The following is a 22,389-nucleotide window of genomic DNA, read 5'->3' as shown; positions in this document are numbered from 1 at the left end:
ATAATTTTAATGGTAGGTTTATTGTAGCTGTGTGAGAGAGAATAACAACAGGAAACCCCCCCCCCCAGAACCCCAGAAGACAAAAGTCAGAGATTGATGTGCATTAGAATGAGTGAAATAAGTATTTGATCCCTTTGCAAAAGATGACTTAGTACTTGGTGGCAAAACCCTTGTCGGCAATTACAGAGGTCAGGCGTTTCTTGCAGGTGGCCACCAGGCAAGGGGATCAAATACATTTTCCCCCTCGCGGTAAAACTGCAGTCAAGTACAACATTCCTACAGTGGACATGTTAGGGGATGTTTTGTACCACTCAGGAGAAGACTTCCTGTTTCCTCCTGAGCTGGGACAGACTTCCACCACATGTGGCTTGAAGAGGGTGTGGTGTGTTGTACTAGCATGGAGGAGCACACGGCCTCCATGTTCTGATCAGTGTGTGTTCTCCATTTTGTATATTGCTGTGTATTTGGAGAAGTGACTGCTTAGCCGCAGTCACTTGGGACTAACTTCTTTATGGAATAGTTCTAGTAGTTAGGTAACCTAAGCCTGCCTGCCTGTGAATCTGAATGAATCTGCGAGAAACTACTTTTATATTAACGTTAATCAGATTCTTGTGTTTATTTTTTTGAAGAGGGATTAGAAGGGATTTTACCAGGAAGGAATGTTTAACACTAAGACTCAGTTGAGTCAGCAACAATCTGATTGCTACGTAATTTAAAAAGGGGGATATTTGGAGTTCTGCTAGAATATGGAACTTGCTAGCACAAGTTAGGAAGGATATCATTAAATAATATATCCTCTCCTGCCTCCCTAATCATCCCACAGAAACCACAGCAAGGGAGAGTCCTGTTGTGCTCAGGTCCTGTTTAGCGCTCCTCCTAATCTTCCTTCTCATCTTACATGCGCTATTTGTAAAAAACCAACAATAATCCGACCTCCTGTATGGCGAAGAGCCTTCTCCATCTGCTAATCTGGCCAGAGACTTATTCAGAATCTTGAGAAGCCACCTGCAATTTTAAGTTCCCACAATGTTCCAGAGGAAGGCTGCATCAGCCGTTCCAAAGCACTGTGGGAAATTCATAGCGATGGGTGGTTTCCCAGCGCCTGCTGTTGCTAGGCAACTGTGCGGGGCTTGTAGGCCACATGTCGACAACAGTAAGCCATGTCAGTGTGCTGGAATGCCAAAGCTGTCTAGATCAGGGTTAGCCTTCCAATACTGTGGACTACAACTCCCATCACCCCTGAACATTGGTCATGCTGCCTGGGGCTCAATAGAGTTCCCAAAGTATCTAGAGGGTGTCATGTCAACTTTCCCCAGTCCAGACCTAGATCTGAACTTTCCCCTGCTGCAGCTCAAGTTTAATTGTGTTTTTTTTTATATAAAAAAATTTAACTCAATTAGTGCTTTTGCTATCAAGCTCCCCAGGAGGCATCTTGATTAAATTTAATGGGCAGTGGAATAATAATGCTTAACAATGAGTGTTCAGACAAAGTATAGCAACAGCAACTATCTCCATAGTTTTCCTCTCAGGCTACCCTTAGGAACAGACAACCCTTGGTCATAGAGTGGGGAGGATGGTAGCCTTTCTCTCCTTTGATGCTCAGCTTACCGTATTTTTCGCTCTATAGGACACACCCGACCATAGGACGCACCTTGTTTAAGAAGGGGAGAACAAGAAAAAAAATTATCTCCCTCTCTGCGTAGCGCCCATTCAGCGAAGCGGCAGGAGAAACAGAGCCCCTTCCATTTCTCCTCCCGCTTCGCTGAAGGGGCGCTGCGCAGAGAGGGAAAGCTGCGCAGTGCCTCTCCAGTGAAGCGAAGCCAGGAGAGCAAGAGGGATTGGTGTGAACCGACCCCTCTTGATCTCCAGGCTTCAGCAAAAGCAACGTGAAGCCTCCGGAGCGCAGCTGGAGTTCCTGCCTCGCTCCGGAGGCTTCAGGTTCCTTTCGCTGAAACTGAGAGTGTCTTGCTCTCCTGGCTTCAGCGAAAGGAACCCGAAGCCTGGAGAGCGAGAGGGTTCGAAGCCTCCCGAGCGCTCTCCTGGCTTAGCAAAAGCAACGCGAAGCCTCTGGAGAGCGACGGGAGCGCTCCCACTGCGCTTTGGAGGCTTCGTGTTGCTATTGCTGAAGCCATGGAGCCTCAATTTGCTTTAATTTTTGGAGGGGGAAAAGTGCATCTTATAGAGCGAAATATACGGTGATTCTATTGGATCTGACGTTTACAAAGATCCACTGGAAAAAGCGGTTTGTGCTCTCCCTCCCTCCCTTTCTATCTCTCTCGGGAGGAGAAAGTGGCCTTGTGTGTGGGGCTCATTTAGGAAAGGAAGTGACCAGAAGGGATGGCACCCAAGGCACTTGCTCAAAAATCCAAATCTGCTCATTAACTGAAAGAGGTGGGTGACCCCTCTTTCAACTGCTACTCAATATGTTAACTATGTTAAACGTTCAGAGTGAGTCATAAATAGGAGTGGGTGACTCTGTCTCTTTCAATTTCTCGTTTTCCCAATCTTCAGTTCTCCACATCAGCTTGCATTAAAAAGAAAAAAATCCTCATGAAAATTCACCAACATTTAAGGCCACATTTATCCTAATATGCTCATTTTTTTAAATGCAATTTTGCATAATATATACTCCCCCCCCCCAAGAAAACAATTTCCCCCTAAAGCATTGAATTTTTGTGTGTTACTGCAAAATAGATAGATAATTTTTAACGAACACTTTATCCCAGGATATGAACATATGAACATAAAATAATGAGAAGAGCTTGTTGAATCTGGCCAATGGGCCATCTAGACCAGCATCGTGTTCTCCCAGTGGGCAGCCAGATGCCTCTTGAGAAGTCTGCAAGCAGATTCAAGCATGAGAGCAACTCTCCCTTCCTTTGGTTTCCAGCAGCTGGTATTCAGAAGCATTTCTCCCTGTGACCATGGAGGCAGAGCGTAGGCACCACGGCTAGTAGCTTTTGATAGCCTTCTCCTCCATTAATTTATCAAATCCTCTTTTGAAGCCATCCAAGTTGGTGACCACCACTGATATAATTTCTTCTACCTGTCCCAAACCTTCCAACATTCAGCTTCAGCGGATGCCCGTGACTCCTAGTATTATGAGAGACTTTTCTCTATTTCTCCATATCATGCATCATTTAGAAACTTCTATCATGTCAACTTTTACTCGCCTGTACTCTAAACGACACGGGTGGCGCTGCGGGTTAAACCACAGAGCCTAGGGCTTGCTGAACGGAAGGTTGGCGGTTCGAATCCCCACGATGGGGTGAGCTCCTGTTGCTCGGTCCCTGCTCCTGCCAACCTAGCAGTTTGAAAGCATGCCAAAGTACAAGTAGATAAATAGGTACCACTCTGGTGGGAAGGTAAACGGCGTTTCCGTGCGCTGCTCTGGTTCGCCAGAAGCGGCTTAGTCATGATGGCTACATGACCCGGAAGCTGTACGCCAGCTCCCTCGGCCAATAAAGCGAGATGAGCACTGCAACCCCAGAGTCAGTTACGACTGGACCTAATGGTCAGGGGTCCCTTTACTTTGCTCTAAACGAAGAAATCCCTTACATCTCAACCTCTCCTCAAAGAGGAGTCACTCCACCTCCTCGATCATCTGAGTTGCCCGTTTCCGAACCTGTCCCAACTCTAGAATATCCTTTTCTGAAGTGAGGTCACCAGACCTGCACACCAAGTGTGGTTTGCACCATCAGTATACCTTTTTGTACACATCACTTGACTGGAGAACTTGGCTTTGCAAAATTCAGAGAGGCGCAAATTCTGAAGGTTGGCTGCATTTCAGTTCTCCTATTGCAGATTCACCTTTATTTGCAAGCTGAATCAAATTCCTCCCCTGTCTCCAGCACACAACAACTAAAACAGAAGGCTGTGCTTTTCATGCAACACAGCTTCCTTCTTTTAGCATCTCTTTCAAAGTACAAAGGTCTGCTTGTAAACCTACCTATGAGAAGCTACTGCAGAGAAACTTCTACACATAGGAGGCAGGAGTGCCCAGATCAGATTTCACACACAGCACAGTTTCCATTTTGCTGCAGTTCATATTCTGCTAAAACCCATGCTATTTGTCTGTTGTCCCCAGTGGCAAAATTACGTATGCAATGTACAAAATCAGTCACATACATTCCGTAAGTTACTTTGCCATTGTATCATTTGCAGACTCAAAGCAACAACAACAATGAATACTGATTGTTTTTGCTGGATCGATTTCCAAGACAGACATGGAACAAATAAGGAAACACCACCAATTTCTGCTCTCATTTCTGGTTTTGTTGCAACGCTCCTACATCCCTACTTCTGAGTCTTTTTAGTTTCTATGCCTGAGCGCAGGGCCCACCTCTCTCTGTCTCTGTCCCCGTCTGTCTTGTTAATGTGAGCCACTTTGGGCCCTGCCATTGGGTAGTCTCGCCCTTTGCCTCAGGCAGCAGAATGTCACGGGCCAGCCCTGACATAGGGCAACAATATTTGTTTGAAATGCTACACACACACTCACTACATTTTTGAGAGTATGCACTAACCAAAGTGAGTGTGAGGCCATGAAGATTCCCTACACATCCACTTGAATGCTCTGATTTAGGGAAGTGGGGGTCTCAGGATGTTGGGGTCCAAATGCAGCTGTCCAGACCTCTCTCACCTGGCCCTTGAGACTCCCCCTGGACCACACCCTTCTTCATAGACCACGGATGTGAGGGAACTGCCATCGGCTCAGGGGGGAGAGGGGAAAAGCCAGATGGATTACGGAGAGCCCCCAAAGATCTTGGGAAGCTGCTCTTCCTCAGCAGAGGACAGTAACCACGTCTCCAGTGGAGAGGAACTTCAGGGCTCGGAGGAGGCGAGGCGGTGCCAGGACACCTTGCCTGGGCAAAGCGGGGAGGAAAGAGGTCCTCCGTTACCCAGGCCCTCCTTGCGCAGTAAGCTTCCATGCCAAGAGGGGCGGCGCAGACTGGGTGTCAAGAAACTACTCTGCTGGGGAAGGTTTAGGGACCGCCCACTCACAGATTCTGCCAGTGAATGAGCCAGCCACGGGAGAGTGGCGCTCTGGACAGATAAAGTTTATTTTGGCATCAAAAGCAAGGCTTTACAGCCGAGCAGGGAGGCATTTGCCTGCTTGGTCTCGAGCAACCCCTTGGAACCTTAACAATACCCCTCACTAGCTCTGCATCAACACACCCACAAGTACTCATCATCCCTGGCTGGATTTGTGTCTGATAATGCCTCTCACTTACTTGGTTGGAGGACGGAAGAGGGCTTTGTGTGAGTGTGTGGCTAGAAACCAGCCTACTGAAATTTACATCCATTGCTCCGCCTGCTTTTACACCTGGCCCCACCCATGTGGCCCCTGGAGCGTAGCCAAGAAGGAAACATGGCCCTTGGCTGAAAAGGGTTCCCCATTCCTGCTCTAACACCTACACAGGAATGCTTGTTTGCTTGCTTTATATAAAAAAAAGGGATCCTAGCAAAAAAGCAGGCACAGTAAATTAACACTGCGTGGCAGCTCCTCTGTCTGGCTTGGAGGTGGAGGAAAGGCAAGCCTTGGTGCTAGAAGTAGATGCATCCAGGCAGGCCTTGAGCACAAACAAACCCGGCCTTGAGCTCACAGCGATTGCTGTGCCCAAGCCAGCCCTGTTACGTCTGTGCGTTCAGAGGAAAAATGCCCCCGGGAGCCGGCTGCCCATTTTCTCCTCTGATGCTCGCAAGGCGTCTATTAGCATCCATGGGAGCAGCCACGGGGCCTGTTTGCCGAGAGTCCTCCAGCATCCCCCTTCGTCTCTCGCCACCCTTGCACCTCCGCTCCCACCCGATTCAATGCAAATGTTGCTTTTTTAAAAACAGGTTTAATCTCGCGTGCCTCCGAGGACCGAACCGCCTGGGTGCAAGAGGCAGCAAATCCACGGAGCGGAAGAGGCATGCTACAGAGACACCCGTGTGAAATATCATCGCTGGAGGCCACTGCCTTGGTAAATGTCTCCCCTGTATTATTCATGGGCTACAGCCTAAGCAATCTCTCGTCTTCCCCCCCCCCATCCCATCCTCTGCCCTCCCTTTCTCCCCACCCTCTGTGCAAAAAACGGCACGCTCTCCATACATCAGAGAGCCACGCCGTTAATAATGCATCGAGCTTTCAAACCGACTTTTAGTATAACATGCCTGTAATTGAGTCATAAACATTGCATAACGGATCCTTGGGGCCTTAAACCAAGGGGCAAAGCAGATAGGGGGATACTTACAGCTTCCGTGGAGGGAAGCAAGCCGTCGTTCTGGGGGGTGCAGCCGGGGAAAGGAGTGGTGGTCAGCTCTGTAGTGCCATCGGGCTTTCGAAGGCTCTTCAAAGAGTGCCGGGAGTGTTTCCATCTTGCTTTGCGGCCTTCCTCCCGTGATCTGGCTCCCGGCCTGGAGGGACAAAGGGGGGTGGCTCCTACTTAGGAAGATGCCTCATAGCATCAGGACGAAGAAGAATTGTGGGAGGCGCTAGCCAGGGAACCCCCGAGGGAACCTCCATCGGAGGAAGGTTCAGAGCCAGGGGATTGGTGGTGGGACACTGAGGAGAGGTCAAAGGGAGAAGATTGGGAGGAGGTGCCGGATGCCGAAGGGGCAACAGGGTTTAGTGAGCAGGAGGAGCCTGTGACAGGGAGCAGTTCAGACTCAGAGGCTGAAGCAGAGGGTGGGTGTGTGGGTGTGTTTGTGTGTGTGTCAAGAGACTGCTGAAGAGTCCAAGGAGTCTCCCTTTCCTGCTGCGACAAGCTCCCCTCCTGCTGGTCTCCCAGAACATGCAAAATAACGAGGAGGGCAGAACAGAGGCTAGAGGTGAGCAGACACAGTTTGAGACTGCTTGGGAAACCTCTGGGAGAGAAGGAACCTTTGAAGGGGTGGAAAGCAGGTGAAATAAACTCGGAGTTGAGAGTGGATTTCATACTCTTTATTCAGCTCATAGTGGTGAGGAGGAATGGAAGATCCCCCAGAATGTCTGCATTATATACATTATTTACACAGTGGGCCCCATGTGATTGGCTAATTCCAGGATTCTCCTGCAGGCCAATCAGGTTGCGGATTCACTTCCACCTGGAGCTGGATTGGGTGGCTCCTGTGGACCAATCAGACTGCTGCATTCTGGATCCTATTGTTTTAGGACCAATCAGACTGCTGCATTCTGAATCCTGTTGTTCTAGGACCAATCAGACTGCTGGATTTGGGATCCTATTCAACTCAGAACATAACAGCAGGGACCTTCAGTCCTGGCAACTGCTCCATAGGGACAAGACCTACTGGGAAGTGTTGCTGAATTGTATAAGACCCTGACCATTAGGTCCAGCTCCGAGGGCCTTCTGGCGCTTCCCTCACTACGAGAAGCCAAGTTACAGGGAACCAGGCAGAGGGCCTTCTCAGTAGTGGCACCCGCCCTGTGGAACACCCTCCCATCAGATGTCAAAGAGAAAAATAACTACCAAACTTTTAGAAGACATCTGAAGGCAGCCCTGTTTAGGAAAGCTTTTAATATTTAATAGGTTATTGTATTTTAGTGTTTTGTTGGAAGCCGCCCAGAGCGGCTGGGGACACCCAGCCAGATGGGTGGGGTATAAATATTATATTATTACAGTATTATTATTATTATTATTATTATTATTATTACTATTCCCAGGTAAGATTCTTACCTGCTTCCACAGCTCTCTGTGAGGGAATTGGTGCTCTCTGAGCCAGAGCGGCAGCGGCGATGGCGGTGGCGTTGGGATTTCTGTGACTGACTGCGAGAGCTTTTGAAAAAGAAGACAGAAAAACAGGACACCTTAACATTCACCTGCAGGTGGAAGCCGTCTTTGAAAGGTCCATGGAGCGCTGGGAGATGTAGCCAGAAAATACAGCTGGCAAATGCCAGCTCATCAGTCGTAGGGCTATATGAAAACAGCTTTCCGAAAGCCTCTGCAATGGCCTTCCCAACCTGGTTGCCAGACTACAATTCACCCCGTCCTTGACCACTGGCCCTGCTGGCTGGGGCCCATGGGAGTTATATTCCAACAACATCTGGATGGCATCTGTTTACGGAAGGCTGTGACATGGAATTCATGTCAAATTGGTTTATCAATGAGCCCAGTGTCATGTACGCAAGAATCCGACCTTACTGCAAACTTGTAAGAACTAGCTAAGGAGGAACCTAATGGCAGAACGCTGAAGTAAATTGGAAAACAACTCCTTATAAGGTACAAGGACGGTTCTAATATGTACAGTAAAAAAATTGGGTTGAGTAAGTGTTTTCAAGGACTGTGGTTGTATGCGAGATGATGTGGTGCTGGGGTGGGGTGGCAAAAAGATGTATATTTGGCCATATAGTGTGTGTCCTAGGGGAAATTCTCTGGCAGACGCTTAGAACTCTGTCCTGTACTGAACAATGTTTGACCAATTGAGAATTTGGTGCGAGCCTCCATACTTGACCCCTGCAAGGGGAATTTCTGCTGAAGCTGTTCCACAATTTTTAGAGGCAGCAAAATTGTGGGAAGAAAGGGATTTGATTGAAAACACCTCTGGGAAGTGGTTTTAGCGCTCTATCTATCTATCATCTATCATCTTCTATCTATCATCTATCTATCATCTATATCTATCTATCTATCTATCATCTATCTATCTATCTATCTATCTATCTATCTATCTATCTATCTATCTATCTATCTATCTATCTATCTATATCTATCTATCTATCATCTATCTATCTATCTATCTATCTATCATCTATCTATCTATCATCTATCTATCTATATCTATCTATCTATCTATCATCTATCTATCATCTATCTATCTATCTATCTATCTATCATCTACCTATCTATCTATCTATCTATCTATCTATCTATCTATCTATCTATCTATGTCTATCTATCATCTATCATCTTCTATCTATCTATCTATCTATCATCTATCTATCTATCTATCTATCTATCTATCTATCTATCTATCTATCATCTATCTATCTATATCTATCTATCATCTATCTATCTATCTATCTATCTATCTATCTATCTATCTATCTATCTATCTATCATCATCTATCTATCTACAACTTCCGGGTTGGCGCCTCCAGCAATGGCGGAATTCCTCCGATCGTGAGGAACCCGCTCCGTGAGAAATAGGGTCTGACCGCCACGGCGGAGACCCCCAGAAATCACAGGCGGAAGAAGCCTGTGAACTTGGGATTCGGCTGGCACCTTTTGCGCCCCCTACTCGCGGGGAGACCCGGCAACGGGAATCCGGAGCGACGTGGGGTGAGCGGCGCGGTGCTTTGAATCGACCGCTTCTTTCACGGAGTGAAGCCGCATTGTCGCTGTTGGAGAGCGCTGACTTTTTCTTACTTTCTTGTGGACAATATCTATATCTATCTATACCCATTCCCCCCCCCCTGAAAAAAATCTTTTCCAAAAGATTTTGTAGAATAGAACTGTAGAGTTGTAGAGCCCTTCAAGGGCTATTGGGATCTCTCCCACACTGTCAGGCTTGGGGTCTCTCCCACACGCACATGAGACAACTCTGGTAGTTGATTATTTCAGATTTATTGCCCATTACAAAGCCCCAGTCGGAGCTCAGCTAATTCAGTCATCCTCTGAGGAAAGCGTTGCCAGAACTTAGCTCCTCCCCCTTCTCCCCCAACAGGAAAACCCCCACTTTCTCTTCCTGTTAATTTCGCGCTTCTCGGCTAATCTCATGATTCTACGAGATTTGGGAGATGGCACTCCCTGCCTTCCCGTGTCTGTGTCACTATCTGAGCTTAGCCTCTGTGTTCTTTCTCCCTGTGTCTCTGTGTGTACAATGTTCACATTCCTGCGGCTAACTGCTTCTTTCCCCTTCCTCAATTCCTTCCCCTTGTCTCTCTGTGTCTGCTGTCAGAGAGGGACTTGCTCTGACACAACCCCTGCAATTGCAATAAAAGAATTCCACCGCTGAACAGCTCTTACCACCAGAAAATTCTTCTTAATGTTTTGTCAGAATCTCCTTGTCATTTGAAACCTATGGTTTGGGTGCTACCCACCAGAGCAGCAGAAAACACATCTCCCATGTGACAGCCCTCCAGATATTTGAAGATAGCTCTCATATCTCCTCTCCTTTTCATCTCACTTAATGTTGAACGAGACCCTGCTGTTAGTTCGTATTGATGAGCAAGGAATGGGTTGAAAGAGGAATGTTGAACAGAATAAGCCTATCGATTCCTTCAATATTTAAATAATGTCAAACAATATGACAGCTGGATCCACAGTTGTACCCAAAGTTCACAGAAATGGAGTTGGCCACTTTGCCCCATATTCTCCAGGGGAAGACTGAAATTCCCCAGTGCTTTAGCGGTCATCTGTCAAGTAAGCGGTATATAAGTTTTGTGAACCAAATAAAACCATTTTTCGGTCTGCTTTTCCTCCTGAAGGAGCCCAGCGCGGTCACACAGCTATAGGAGCCAACTCCAGGGGGCTGTGGGTGTACCCTATTGGCACGAATATAAGCCGCACCCAAATATAAGCCGGACCTTTAAAATTGGAGTAGTGAAAGGAAAACATACCTGAATATAAGCCACTCCCTTCCTCGCTGCTCCAGGCTGCATACTGGACCGGGTGGGGGGGGGGGGAGAGCCACGCTGCGTTGCTGGCAGCTTTTCCCCTTCCTCGCTCTCTCCCTTCCTGCCTTGGGAGAGAGGACGAAGGATCTACGCACGGGGCGGGAGCTGCTTTGACATGCTCCTGGCACTGTTTGCCCCATGCTCCTGGCTGCATACCGTAAGGTCACGAATATAAGCTGCATTTTAACTTTTCAGAATTTGGGGGGAAAGTGTGGCTTATATTCAGGCCAATACGGTAATATACCCTATTTTTCGCTCCATAAGGCACACCTGACCATAAGGCGCACCTAGTTTTTAGAGGGGGGATTCAAGAAAAAGAATATTATTTAAAGGGAGCACTGAGCAGAGCCTGGGATGCATACAGGCTTTTCATGAGCTGCGTGGAGTGTGTGTGTGTGGCTCTTGGGGGCTTTTCCTGCCTGCCTCCCCCCTGCACTCGCTCCATAAGACGCACACATATTTCCCCTTACTTTTTAGGAGGGAAAAAGTGCGTCTTATGGAGTGAAAAATACGGTAATTGTGGGGGCCACCAGGGGCGTCTTACCCATAGAGGCTAGTGGCTCAGGGCGCCAAGGCACCAAGTTCTGGAGGGCACCAGGGAAGAGGCAGAGGCTGGACGCGGTGCCTCCCGGCATCAGCTTGCCACCTTCGCCTGCCTCCGCCATGCTGCACTGAAGCAGGGCCGCGCCCGGAGCCTCTGTCTGCTGTGGCCACTGTGGCACGAAGTGGCCAGCTGAGCCAGGAGCCACTGCATCCAGTCTCCACCTCTTCCCCACCGAAAGAGCCGCCCTTCAGCCACTGCCCACCTCCTCCAGACCCACCAGCAGCACCGTCCTCCCTAAAAAAACTCTGGGAAATGGGGGGGGGGAGGAGGGAGCTTTGCACCATGGTGCTGCCTATGCTTAAGACGGCCCTGGGGGCCACACACCCACAAAGTCATTGAACCAAGCCGGCAGGTGGCAGTGGCATTGCCTTTGAGAGAGAAGCAGTTCAGCTCCATCCTCTGCTATTAACACTTATAAACGCCATCTCCAACTCCTTGAAAGATTCCATCAACGGAGTCTCCGAAAAATTTTACACGTCACTTGGGAAGACAGGCGAACTTATACCAGTGTACTGGAAGAAGCAAAGATCACCAGTGTTGAAGCAATGATTCTTCAACATCAACTTCGTTGGACTGGTCATGTTGTGCGGATGCCTGATGATCGTCTTCCAAAGCAACTACTCTATTCCGAGCTTTAAAATGGAAAGCGTAATGCTGGTGGTCAACAAAAGAAGTTTAAAGACTGTCTCAAGGCAAATCTTTAAAAATGTAGTATCAACACTGACAACTGGGAAACACTGGCCTGCGAGCGCTCCAGTTGGAGAACAGCCTTTACCACGAAAATGACACCACACGCATGTGCAGAAGTGTCGAATCGCACCACGCGGCGCTTCAGGCTGCAAATGCTGCGGTTTGTGAACGTGCCTCCCGCACGGATCACGTTCGCAACCCGAGGTATGACTTTGTTGCTATAATATGGATTTTTCTTTTTTTCTTTTGGGACAACATGACTACTTCTCCTTTTTTTTTTTTTTAGCCTAAGAGCTTACTTGAGCCAATGACACCCACCCACCAATGTACGCACCAATTTGCATGCATGCGCAAATCAATCACGAACGCTGGTGCATTCATAGCGACTGCCTCCACTTACTGTTTCTTGTGTTTTCTTCCTTCCTTCCTTTTGCCTTTGGGGCTTGGGGAACTAAATAAGAGGGTGGGGGGGAAAAGAGTATAAGCTAATGAACGGGCAACTGACCATTCGATTTACAGAGCTGGTAAAAGTTCAACGGGGGCATGTAAACCTGTAGGAGCGCCACCGTGCTCGTTTATTTATTTATTTTTATTTCACACAATTTATATACCATTGATGATAAACATCCCCCCTCAAAAAAACCCATAAAATTAGCAATAAGAACAATTAAAAACAACTATTTGGAACAGGGGTCAGCAAACATTTTCAGGAGGGGGCTGGTCTACTGTCCCTCAAACCTTGTTGGGGGCCAGACTATATTTTGAAAATAAAAATAAAAATGAACAAATTCCTATGACCCACAAATAACCCAGAAATGCATTTTAAATAAAAGCACACATTCTACTCATGTAAAAACACCAGGCAGGCCCCACAAATAACCCAGAGATGCATTTTGAATAAAAGCACACATTCTACTCATGTAAAAACATGCTGATTCCCGGACCATCCGTGGGCCAGATTTAGAAGGCGATTGGGCCGGATCCAGCCCCCGGGCCTTAGTTTGCCTACCCATGATTTGGAACATTAAAAAAACCCCTGAAACAAGTGGTGAATTAAAAAAAGGCATTAAAACACTGGGGAAACACTGTTTTGAGTGGGCTTATCTAAACAAAAACGTTTTTAGCCCAATGTCAATGCACAGGGAGTTCCAAAGTGCGGGTTCTGCCACATTAAAGATGAATTTCTTACAAAAGCTAACATGACGTGGCATCAGATCATTACCCAAAATGGTCCTTTGGCAGGAGCAATGGAAGAATGCTGAAACTAGGATCAGCAACTAGGGGCCTTCTCCATTAGATCTGGTTGAACCAAAATGGTTAACTTCCACTGACCACTGGTGAGCTGGTTCAGCCTGTGATTCTAGAATTATTCCAGACAGTTTAGGCAAGTTTTTCCCCCCAAAGCCCTCACTATCCTTACCTGTGTCTCCTCTTCTTTGAAGAAAACCTGGAACATAAAATGCAAAATATTAATATTAAAATAAAAATTATTAAACCAGGCAAGAGCATCACTGGCAGAATCAGCAAACATTTTGTGGGAAAACCAACCTCAGATAACCAACATACTTAGGCCTAATTAATTCTTGAAAGGGTTAATGGAATAGAGTAAGCTATCCTGCCCGGCTTAGCTGAGGTCACTTCCTCTCACCCTCGGAGGCAGAAAGTTACCAAGCCTTACCAGTCGACTTAAGAAGCTGAACTTGTGAAGAAGTTTGAGCTGGTTGCTCCAGTTCAGCCGCATGGCTCTCATCAGTCACTCTTGTGTTCCTATACTAATAATTTAGGAACTTTTACCACTTTGTAACTAAGCTAAGTTTTGCTGCCTGTGCAGATGTATGGAATAGCACATGAACAAGACCTTTGGAGAGTTTGTAAGTAAACCAATTTTTAACTTACCAAATATGTGGCTTTGTCTTACGCTGGGGGAAGTGGGAAACTTTGGAAGGAACTTGATCTCATGGTTGGCACTTTCCTCCTAAATATGACTTTATCTCTATTTATGAATACTTAATAGTGTTACAAAAGTTGGGGGCCGCCCCCTTTCTCTGCCAAGCAGTGGCAAGAGGCCATGAGGTTCCGGGAACTCACCCAGGATCTGTGTTCCTTTGGAGAACTGAGACACAGCAGAGACCGCTGTAGCTTTAAGAAATAAGGTTTATTCCCCGATTTACACCTTCGGTCTGCATGGAGGGAGTCCCGATCTTATAGCATGCTTATTTCAAGAGGGGCTTGTACCCCACAGCAGTGTAGCCTTGGAGTCCAAGGCCTCTCTCCCAGCCAGCAAGCAGCCAGCCTGCCCAAGATGGATCCCATTCCTTCTTCTCCTTTCTTCTTCCCTGCAGAACACCTTGCTTAGAAACTCTCTTTTTCTGTCACCTCACACCCAGTTATCCTGGCAACCTTCCAAATCCGCAGTATCTGTTCACACCTCAGGGCAAAGAGGGACTTCCCCCACATTGCTAATGGCCCTCAAGGGCCCTGTATTGTTTCTTCCTGGCCCTAGCTTGGCCAGGTCATTTTGCATAGGCTAGCCCATTCCTCTGCAGCTTGCATTTCTCCCTTTACATCCCAAATCATCAAACTCTTACCATTTATTAATATCTAAGGTTTAGGAAAGAGGGTCTCCCCCAAACCTATAACAATTTATTTTGTATCAATACAAAACTTGCATCCCAGCATGGAATATATTTTATGCTATTCATTAGTTTTTAAGTTCTTTTAAAAATGTATTTTTACTCCTCTCAAGCTTATGACTTTTCCATGATGTATTTTAGCTTGATGTTTTGTTTGCAATATTTGCAAATCATACTAATTTTTAAAAAAAGAAAAAAATGAACCAAGCAAGGCAGCTCATATTTTATCTTGGCTCTATGACCGTTCCTGGCGACTTATAAAAGTTTGCCAAACCTAGGGACAATAGAGAGATTCAGTTGGGTTCCCGTTTTAAGGCTAAGGCAGAGGAAGCTGCCAGGCAGCTCCATCACCCTCTGGACAGCAGAGAAAGCAAGAAGATAGATGCGTGTGTGTGGGGGTGTCTGGCTGAGGTTGGTGGGATGGTCCTGTGGGATGTAATCCACTGAAAGCAGTCAAGTACAACATTCCTTGTTTTCCTAGAGTGGACATGCAAGGGAATGTTTGGTCCAGCCAGTCAAAACTTCCTGTTCCTCCTCCTGGCCTGGAGCATCTTTCCTTGCATGTGACTAATGGGTGGGCGCGACCTTTCCAGACCTGGTAAAAGGCCAAGGCATGCTGCCATTCTCTCCCTTTTCCATCTCCCTTTCATCCTGTGAACTGCCGGACTGCTAACTGCAGTTGCTAGGTCAACCCACATATGGGGTAAACCTGTTTGTACAGTGGTACCTCGGGTTAAGAACTTAATTCGTTCCAGAAGTCTGTTCTTAACCTGAAACTGTTCTTAACCTGAAGCACCACTTTAGCTAATGGGGCTTCCCGCTGCTGCTCGATTTCTGTTCTCATCCTGAAGCAAAGTTCTTAACCCAAGGTACTATTTCTGGGTTAGCAGAGTCTGTAACCTGAAGCGTCTGTAACTTGAAGCGTCTGTAACCCAAGGTACCACTGTATATGCTTGTAACTTTAAGCCCTAAGCCTGCCTTCAGGGATCACACTGTGCTCTGCCTGATTGTGACTAAACTTGCTTTTTATTGCTTATGAATAAGACTGTGGTGTCTTTATTCTTTTAGGCAGGATTCCAGGGGTCTTACCAGGAAAATATTAGAACACATTGCAATTTGGAGAAGCCAGATTGAATTCCGTATTGTCTTAAGAAACTCCAACGAGTTTGCAACTAGTTTTCTGCTGTGTAAAGGGGAATGCACTTTTTTAAGTACAGTGGTACCTCGGGTTACAGATGCTTCAGTTTACAGACGCTTCAGGTTACAGACTCTGCTAACCCAGAAATAGTGCCTCGGGTTAAGAACTTTGCTTCAGGATGAGAACAGAAATCGTGCAGCGGCAGCGGGAGGCCCCAGGTTAAGAAACGTTTCAGGTTAAGAACGGACCTCCAGAATGAATTAAGTTCTTAACCCGAGGTACCACTGTAAAGGAGCTTGCCAGCGGAAGTTAGGAAGGATATTAATTAGCAACATATCCTCTCCTGCCACCCTGAACATCCCCAGAGGTCCACCCTAAATGACCAACCTCCCCTGCCTTTCCCTCCTGGCCCCAGTGGGGATTGGGCCCAGGGGTAGGAGGCAAGCGAGCAGGCAATGGTGAGCAGAAGGACCAATAACATCTCTCCCCAAATCTGGAACCACTGGAACAGTGGAATCCTCTTGAGTAGGAGGAAATTTGGTTGTGTGGCTATTCCCTCCCCCCCACAGGTGGAATAAATGAAGACAACGGACACAGAGTTTTTAGGTTAATGGGCGAAAATGGCCACAACTTTATTGATTACAGGAAAGAAGGGTATTGGCTTTAGGCATTGGCCCTAACCGACTATCCGGTCTGACCGGGAAGGGTTAAACACCAACAGGGGGAGCCACCCGAGATGCATATCCCTAGGCGCTCCCCGAGGGGTTACCGCTCGGGGGCGCGCTTTAGGCCCTAGCCTCCGTAGGTTTCGGACGAGGCGTCGCCCCTCGGAGTCCTTTAACGAACTACCCTTCAAGCATTGGGGGAGGTGATGGCGTTCCTCCCCCCCAGCCTCATCTGCATGATAATACCCCGGCCAATGCCTACCGCCAAAACCGAGGGAGTTGTGACGATTTGCTACGAGGTAGGCGAAAAAACCAAGTGGCTCACCAAACCAGCCAATTAGCCAAATGGAAAAACTCCTACCAGGCCCCTTGCGGCGACCAGCCGAAGCCCATAGCAAGGTCAGTGGCAAAACCTAAAGGGCGGGTGGGTGGGAAACCGCGTCGTCTCCAGGGAAGAAAGGGGGCGAGCCAGGGGCTGCCCTGACCTTAAGTGGCCCTACGAAGCCCCGCCCCTGCCGCCAGCCGATTGGCTGGCGCCACAGGGTATGCTAATTGAGGGAATCCCTGTCTCCCGCGAGGCTGACGCCAGCCTCGCGAGAGCGAGTGTTGGCGGGGTCGTGATCCCACAACCCCCCCTCCTCCTGAAGGTCGGAAGGGGCATAGGCATTCAGGGGTGGGAGCACAGCAGAAGAAAGACTTGCCTGTTTCTTTTTCTTTTCTTCGAGCTCTTCTTTTTCTTCTTCTTCTTCAGTGGGGAGGGGCTGCAGGACGGAGACCTAGGGAGAAGTCACAGAATCACAGAATTGTAGGGTTGGAAGGGACCCCCTGAGGGTCATCTAGTCCAACCCCCCTGAAACACAGGAATCTTTTGCCCAATGTGGGGCTCAAACCCACAACCCTGAGGTTTAGAGTCTCACGCTCTGCTGACTGAGCTAAGGGAGGGCCACTGGCAGAGGAAGAGGAGTGCGGGGGGAGCACACCGCCCCAGGCAGCACGATACCAGTGGGGTGCCATCGCTGCTGCCTCCCCGCCCGTGCTGGGCGCCACGCCCCCACAGGCGGCATGCCACACCCCCAGGACATGTGCCACGCCCCTGGGACGCACGCCAGCCCCGCCCCCGCCTGCTCTCCGCTCCACGGTGCTGGAGCATGAAGCTCCACCACTCATTTTGCCGAGAAGTCAAGCCCATTGCTGCTAGCTGTGCGGATGAAAGGACCTCGACACCTTTCCCTGCTTTCGGGGCCAACCCAGATGTTTGAACGCAGCAACATGGTTTATTATTTCTTCCTAAATCACAGGGGTGTATGTGTGCAGACTTGCAGGGGGCAGGTAAAGGTAAAGAAAGGTCAAGGACCCCTGGACGGTGAAGTCCAGTCAAAGGCGACTCTGGGGTTGTGGCGCTCATCTCACTTTCAGGCCGAGGCAGCCGGTGTTTGTCCACAGCTTTGTGGGTCATGTGGCCAGCAGGACTAAACCACTTCCGGTTTAGTCTTGGGTTTGCCAGTTAGAAGGCCGGCAGCTGAATTCGGGCGATGGGGTTACAGGGAGCACAGTCTATGGAGAGGGGAGGATTATCTTCCCCCTCTTGCCTGTGTGCGCAGCCTTTCCGCTGCTCCCCGACCTGTGCTTTGGGGCTGGGGGTAGGGGAAACCCGGGCTTCCCCCTGCCGCCAGTCCCACAAGCTCGGGGAGCAGCGGGAAGGCTGCTCCTTTCTCTGAAGCCTTTCCTTTCCCCTCTCCTTTCGCTGAAGCCAGGATAGTCCTGCTCTCCAGGCTTCAGCGAAAGGAACCTGAAGCGCAGCGGGAACTTCCAACGCCTGAAGCCTCCAGAGCCAGAGGCTTCAGGTTGCCTTCACTGAAGGCAAAGGCAATGTGGGAGAGGGAGAGCTGTGCAGCGCCCCTTCAGCGAAGCGGGAGGAGAAATGGAAGGGGCTCCGTTTCTCCTGCCGCTTTGCTGAAGGGGCGCTGAGCAGAGAGGGGGAGATTTTTTTTACTTGTTCTCCCCCTCTAAAACAAGGTGCGTCCTATGATTGGGTGCGTCCTATAGAGCGAAAAATACGGTATATACACGATACTCCTGGTGGCCAGGGTGAGAACTTCAATACATAACAGTAAGGACTTTTCATTGTCTTATCCATTCCTGGCAACCTGCCGTGGGGGTTGGTTCCTCGGCTGCCTGACGCTGGTGCAGAAAGAAGCCAGTGATGGATTTCCACTCACCTCCTTCTCTTCTTCCGCGTAGATTTCTTCTTTTTCTTCTTCCCCTTGGTAGGAGGTGGTGTGAATTCCTCAGTACAGGATGGGCTTTGGATAGAGGAAGGGAAAGAGAGAGAGAGAAGATATCAAGTTTGCATGATGACTACTAGCCATGATGGCTGTGTTCTGTCCCCACTGTCAGAGACTGTAGTACAATGTGCCTCTGAAAACCAGTTGCTGGGAATCGCAAGTGTTGTTGCGTTCGTGTCCAGACTGCAGGCTTCCTACAGGTATCTGGTCGGCCACTGTGAGAACAGGCTGGACTAGACAGGTCTCTGGCCTGATCCGACAGGCTCGTCTTATGCTCTCATGTTCTCATGTGTCAATCACGGCCATCTGTCAACATCTTGACAGTTCTGATCCCCAAAGTACGGTTTCCTGTGAAGGGTGGGGTCTTGCGGGAGATCTATAACGTAGGGTGAATGTTTAATTGCCATGTTCCGGGTAATTTAGCCATGCTTGAAATTAACTGTCTCCTCCAGGGATTTATTGCAGATCTAATGAGAGAGTTACTGTATGTTAACTGGCTTGGCACCAAGTTATTTAAGACATATTTATCGAGGTTAACAACTCTATAATAGATTTATACATTTGGCTCCTCTCAGTAAATATGTTTTAAAATAAATTAATCAGACTTTAATTTGCATAGGATAATGGTTGCAAAGTACGGGCATCCGCCTAATTTATTTTTAAAAGAGACTTGGCAATGTTTATTAAATAGCAATCAATTACATAAACAGGAGATTTAGGCTGCAATCCCAAGGCTGGGACATGGTGGTGTGGAACTGATGGAGGTTTGGTCACCTTATCCAAGGCTCCGGCAGGCTCTTGCCGGAAGGGCAGAAGTGAGAGTGGAGAAGGCCTCTGGCATCCCTCCATCATTTCCCCATGCACAGAGGTTTTTGCAGAGGTGCCCCCATGCTATTGGTCGTCTTCCCCAAATGCAGGCTAGTCATTGCGTTCTACACCAGCTGGAGGCACAAGATTGTGAACAAGGGCAGCCCCACATTGCAGTAGTCCAAGGGCCATGGGATTGTAAGGCCAATTGCAAGAAGCCCTTGAAAAAATCACAGGGGATTGTTCCAGCTATAACAGAGGCTCATTTATGTACTAGATTTAGATTTTTTTTTTTTTAATCTCGCCCTGTCTAAAAGGCTCAGAACAGCCTACAACCAAGAAGCAAAATGCCATTGTCCTCTGTGTGAGGAAGGACCCCAGGCAAGGCCTCAAGGCAGGTGATGAGTCAACTTTGCCATATCCAAGCAGCTCTGGAACTAGCTAGTGCTGATAAGTGCCTACGCGCCTTTCTGAATTCATTGGAATTCATTGTACACACACACACACACACACACACACACACACACACACACACACAGTGGTACCTCAGGTTAAGTACTTAATTCATTCTGGAGGCCCATTCTTAACCTGAAACTGTTCTTAACCTGAAGCACCACTTTAGCTAATGGGGTCTCCTGCTGCCGCCACGCCGCCGGAGCACGGTTTCTGTTCTCATCCTGAAGCAAAGTTCTTAACCTGAAGCACTATGTCTGGGTTAGCGGAGTCTGTAACCTGAAGCTTATGTAACCTGAGGCATCTGTAACCTGAGGTACCACTGTATATATAGAGAGAGATAGATTCAGTTAAGCGGCACCCTGAAATATTTCAGGGTTCAGAGCCATTAATGAAGGATGAGTCACCGCGAGCCACTCAGCATGAAAGAGCCCAGATATTGACATGATGCAAGCAAAGGCAGCCAGCCTTTGTGTTCTTGATCAAGAACATACAGTCCCTCTCATGCCGTCCATTGCTATTTAAAAGGATCCACTTCACTATCTCCCTCTTGGCGAGGGTTTCAAAGATCCCAAAGAAGATTTGTTAAGTGATCCTCACAGCACCTGCTGCTGCCTTTTACCTTTTCGAAAAAAAATAAGTGGTGTGATGTGCTATTAAAAATAATAATAATCTGCATCAAGGACTATCTTTACAAAGAACTCAGTCACCTTATTTCAGATCAAGCCGCCTTTTAAGAGGCTCGTGTTATCAGCAGATGAGCATTTGCTCTTGGAAAGCGTGAACACAATTCCAGGAATGCCTCCTTTGTCTAGCCCTACCTACTTCCTTCGGTCCTCGTGAAAGATGCTCTTAGAAGTGCTGGATGCTCCCAAGGTTCATCTTATGCCCACAAAGGCAGCACATGTGTTTTAAGCCTGGATAGCTCAGTTGGTTAGAGTGTCATGCTGATAACACCAAGGCTGCAGGTTCGATCCCCGTATGGGTCAGTTACATATTCCTGGATTGCAGGGAGTTGGACTACTAGATGATCATCATGGTCTCTTCCAACTCTACAATTCTGTGATTCGATGTGCTCTACCAACTCAGCAGCGGACCAGCTACCTCAGCTTGACCGAGCTGGTGATTTATATGTGCTTTGACTAGGACAGGAAGCACAGGTTGTGTTGATTCTCCTGTACAGCACAGGGGGCTATTTTTAAAAGAGGGGATGTGGGTGGCGCTGTGGTCTAAACCACTGAGCCTCTTAGGCTTGCCTAAGGTCGGCGGTTCAAATCCCTGCGGCGGAGTGAGCTCCCGTTGCTCTGTCCCAGCTCCTGCCAACCCAGCAGTTCTAAAGCAGACCAGTGCAAGCAGATAAATAGGTACCACTGTGGCGGGAAGATAAACAGCATTTTTGTGCACATCACAATTTCCCGTTGTGCCAGAAGCAGTTTAGTCATGCTGACCACATGACCCGGAAAGCTGTCTGTGAACAAACGCTGGCTCCCTCGGCCTGAAAGCGAGGGGTGTGCCGCAACCCCATAGTCACCTTTGACTGAACTTAACCATCCAGGGGTCCTTAACCTTTACCTTTTGCTATTTTAAAGCTATGGAGTAAAAGTCTGCTGGGGCCTGACATGGCTCCCATGCAACCTTCTCCAATGTTTTAATTCCGACAGGTAACAATGGGTTCAAGTTGGTGCTTTTCGCGTGGTTTATTTCTATGGATCATGGCATCTGTGTGGCTGGTGTAAGCTTAAAATGAAATATACCCCCTCATGAACTATCTGTGACCCTGGAACAGGCTCCCATCTAACAACATGACCTGGAATGAATAAGTAACATCCTGAATAGCTCAGCTGGTAGAGCATGAGACTCTTAAGCTCAGGGTCGTGGGTTGGACGAGATGACCCTTGTGGTCCCTTCAAATTCTACAATTTTATGATTCTATGACAGCCACAGAAAAGAGAAGCATACTAATCTTTGCGTTTACCAGCAAAACTTAATTGTCACTCTCCAGGAACCAGGCTTGGCACAGACAATGAACTCTCTCTCAGCGTATGTTTGTTATTCAAGAATGTGCTGTCTTTCCATAATTAGAGTTGTGTCTCCTCCATCTAACCTAATTTACGGAGGAAGGCGATCTCGCAGGTATTGTTAAGGGCTTTGTTAAGGGCTTTATAGGCTCACTTGATGCCCACCCCTCATCTTTATTTGGTGAAGGTTTGGGCGTTTCGTCTTGTCTTGGAGGCCTCCTCAAGCTGATGCGGATTTAATTGCACCTCACTGATTGCAATCTAAGTCTAATTAAGAAAAGCAACTACAATGCACTTCAGGCCGATGCAGCGGTAACCTCGAAATCTGGGCATCTGTAGCAGCCCCACCTCCCACCTTCCTGCAGCAGTTGGAAGCAAAACAGTTACGTGCTTTAATTCCAGGGACAGTTTGGCAAATAGGGCCCTTTTAAACAACAATCTGCTTCGCCTCAGGCTTCATTTTCCCCTGCCTTCAAAGTGACAAAGAGCAAAGGCCGGTCGATAG

The 22,389-nt window shown here is 48.0% G+C and overlaps 1 protein-coding gene across 1 annotated transcript in view; it reads right to left on the bottom strand.

Moving 5' to 3' along the window:
* SRRM4 (serine/arginine repetitive matrix 4) overlaps positions 1–22,389 on the bottom strand; it is a 115,918-nt gene that overhangs the window by 17,511 nt on the left and 76,018 nt on the right. The window contains exons 3-8 of the mRNA XM_081892404.1: positions 18,541–18,624; positions 17,023–17,097; positions 13,306–13,332; positions 12,286–12,336; positions 7,656–7,754; positions 6,234–6,396 (exon numbers count right to left, since the gene is read on the bottom strand). Of these exons, the coding sequence (XP_081748530.1) occupies positions 6,234–6,396; positions 7,656–7,754; positions 12,286–12,336; positions 13,306–13,332; positions 17,023–17,097; positions 18,541–18,624 (499 nt within the window). The remainder of the gene's footprint in view (positions 1–6,233; positions 6,397–7,655; positions 7,755–12,285; positions 12,337–13,305; positions 13,333–17,022; positions 17,098–18,540; positions 18,625–22,389) is intronic.

This window comes from Podarcis melisellensis (assembly GCF_964234715.1).
Source record: "Podarcis melisellensis genome assembly, chromosome: 16".
Taxonomy (NCBI): domain Eukaryota; kingdom Metazoa; phylum Chordata; class Lepidosauria; order Squamata; family Lacertidae; genus Podarcis; species Podarcis melisellensis.
Note: the sequence above shows the minus strand (reverse complement) of the source record. Positions and strands in the feature narration are given on the sequence as shown.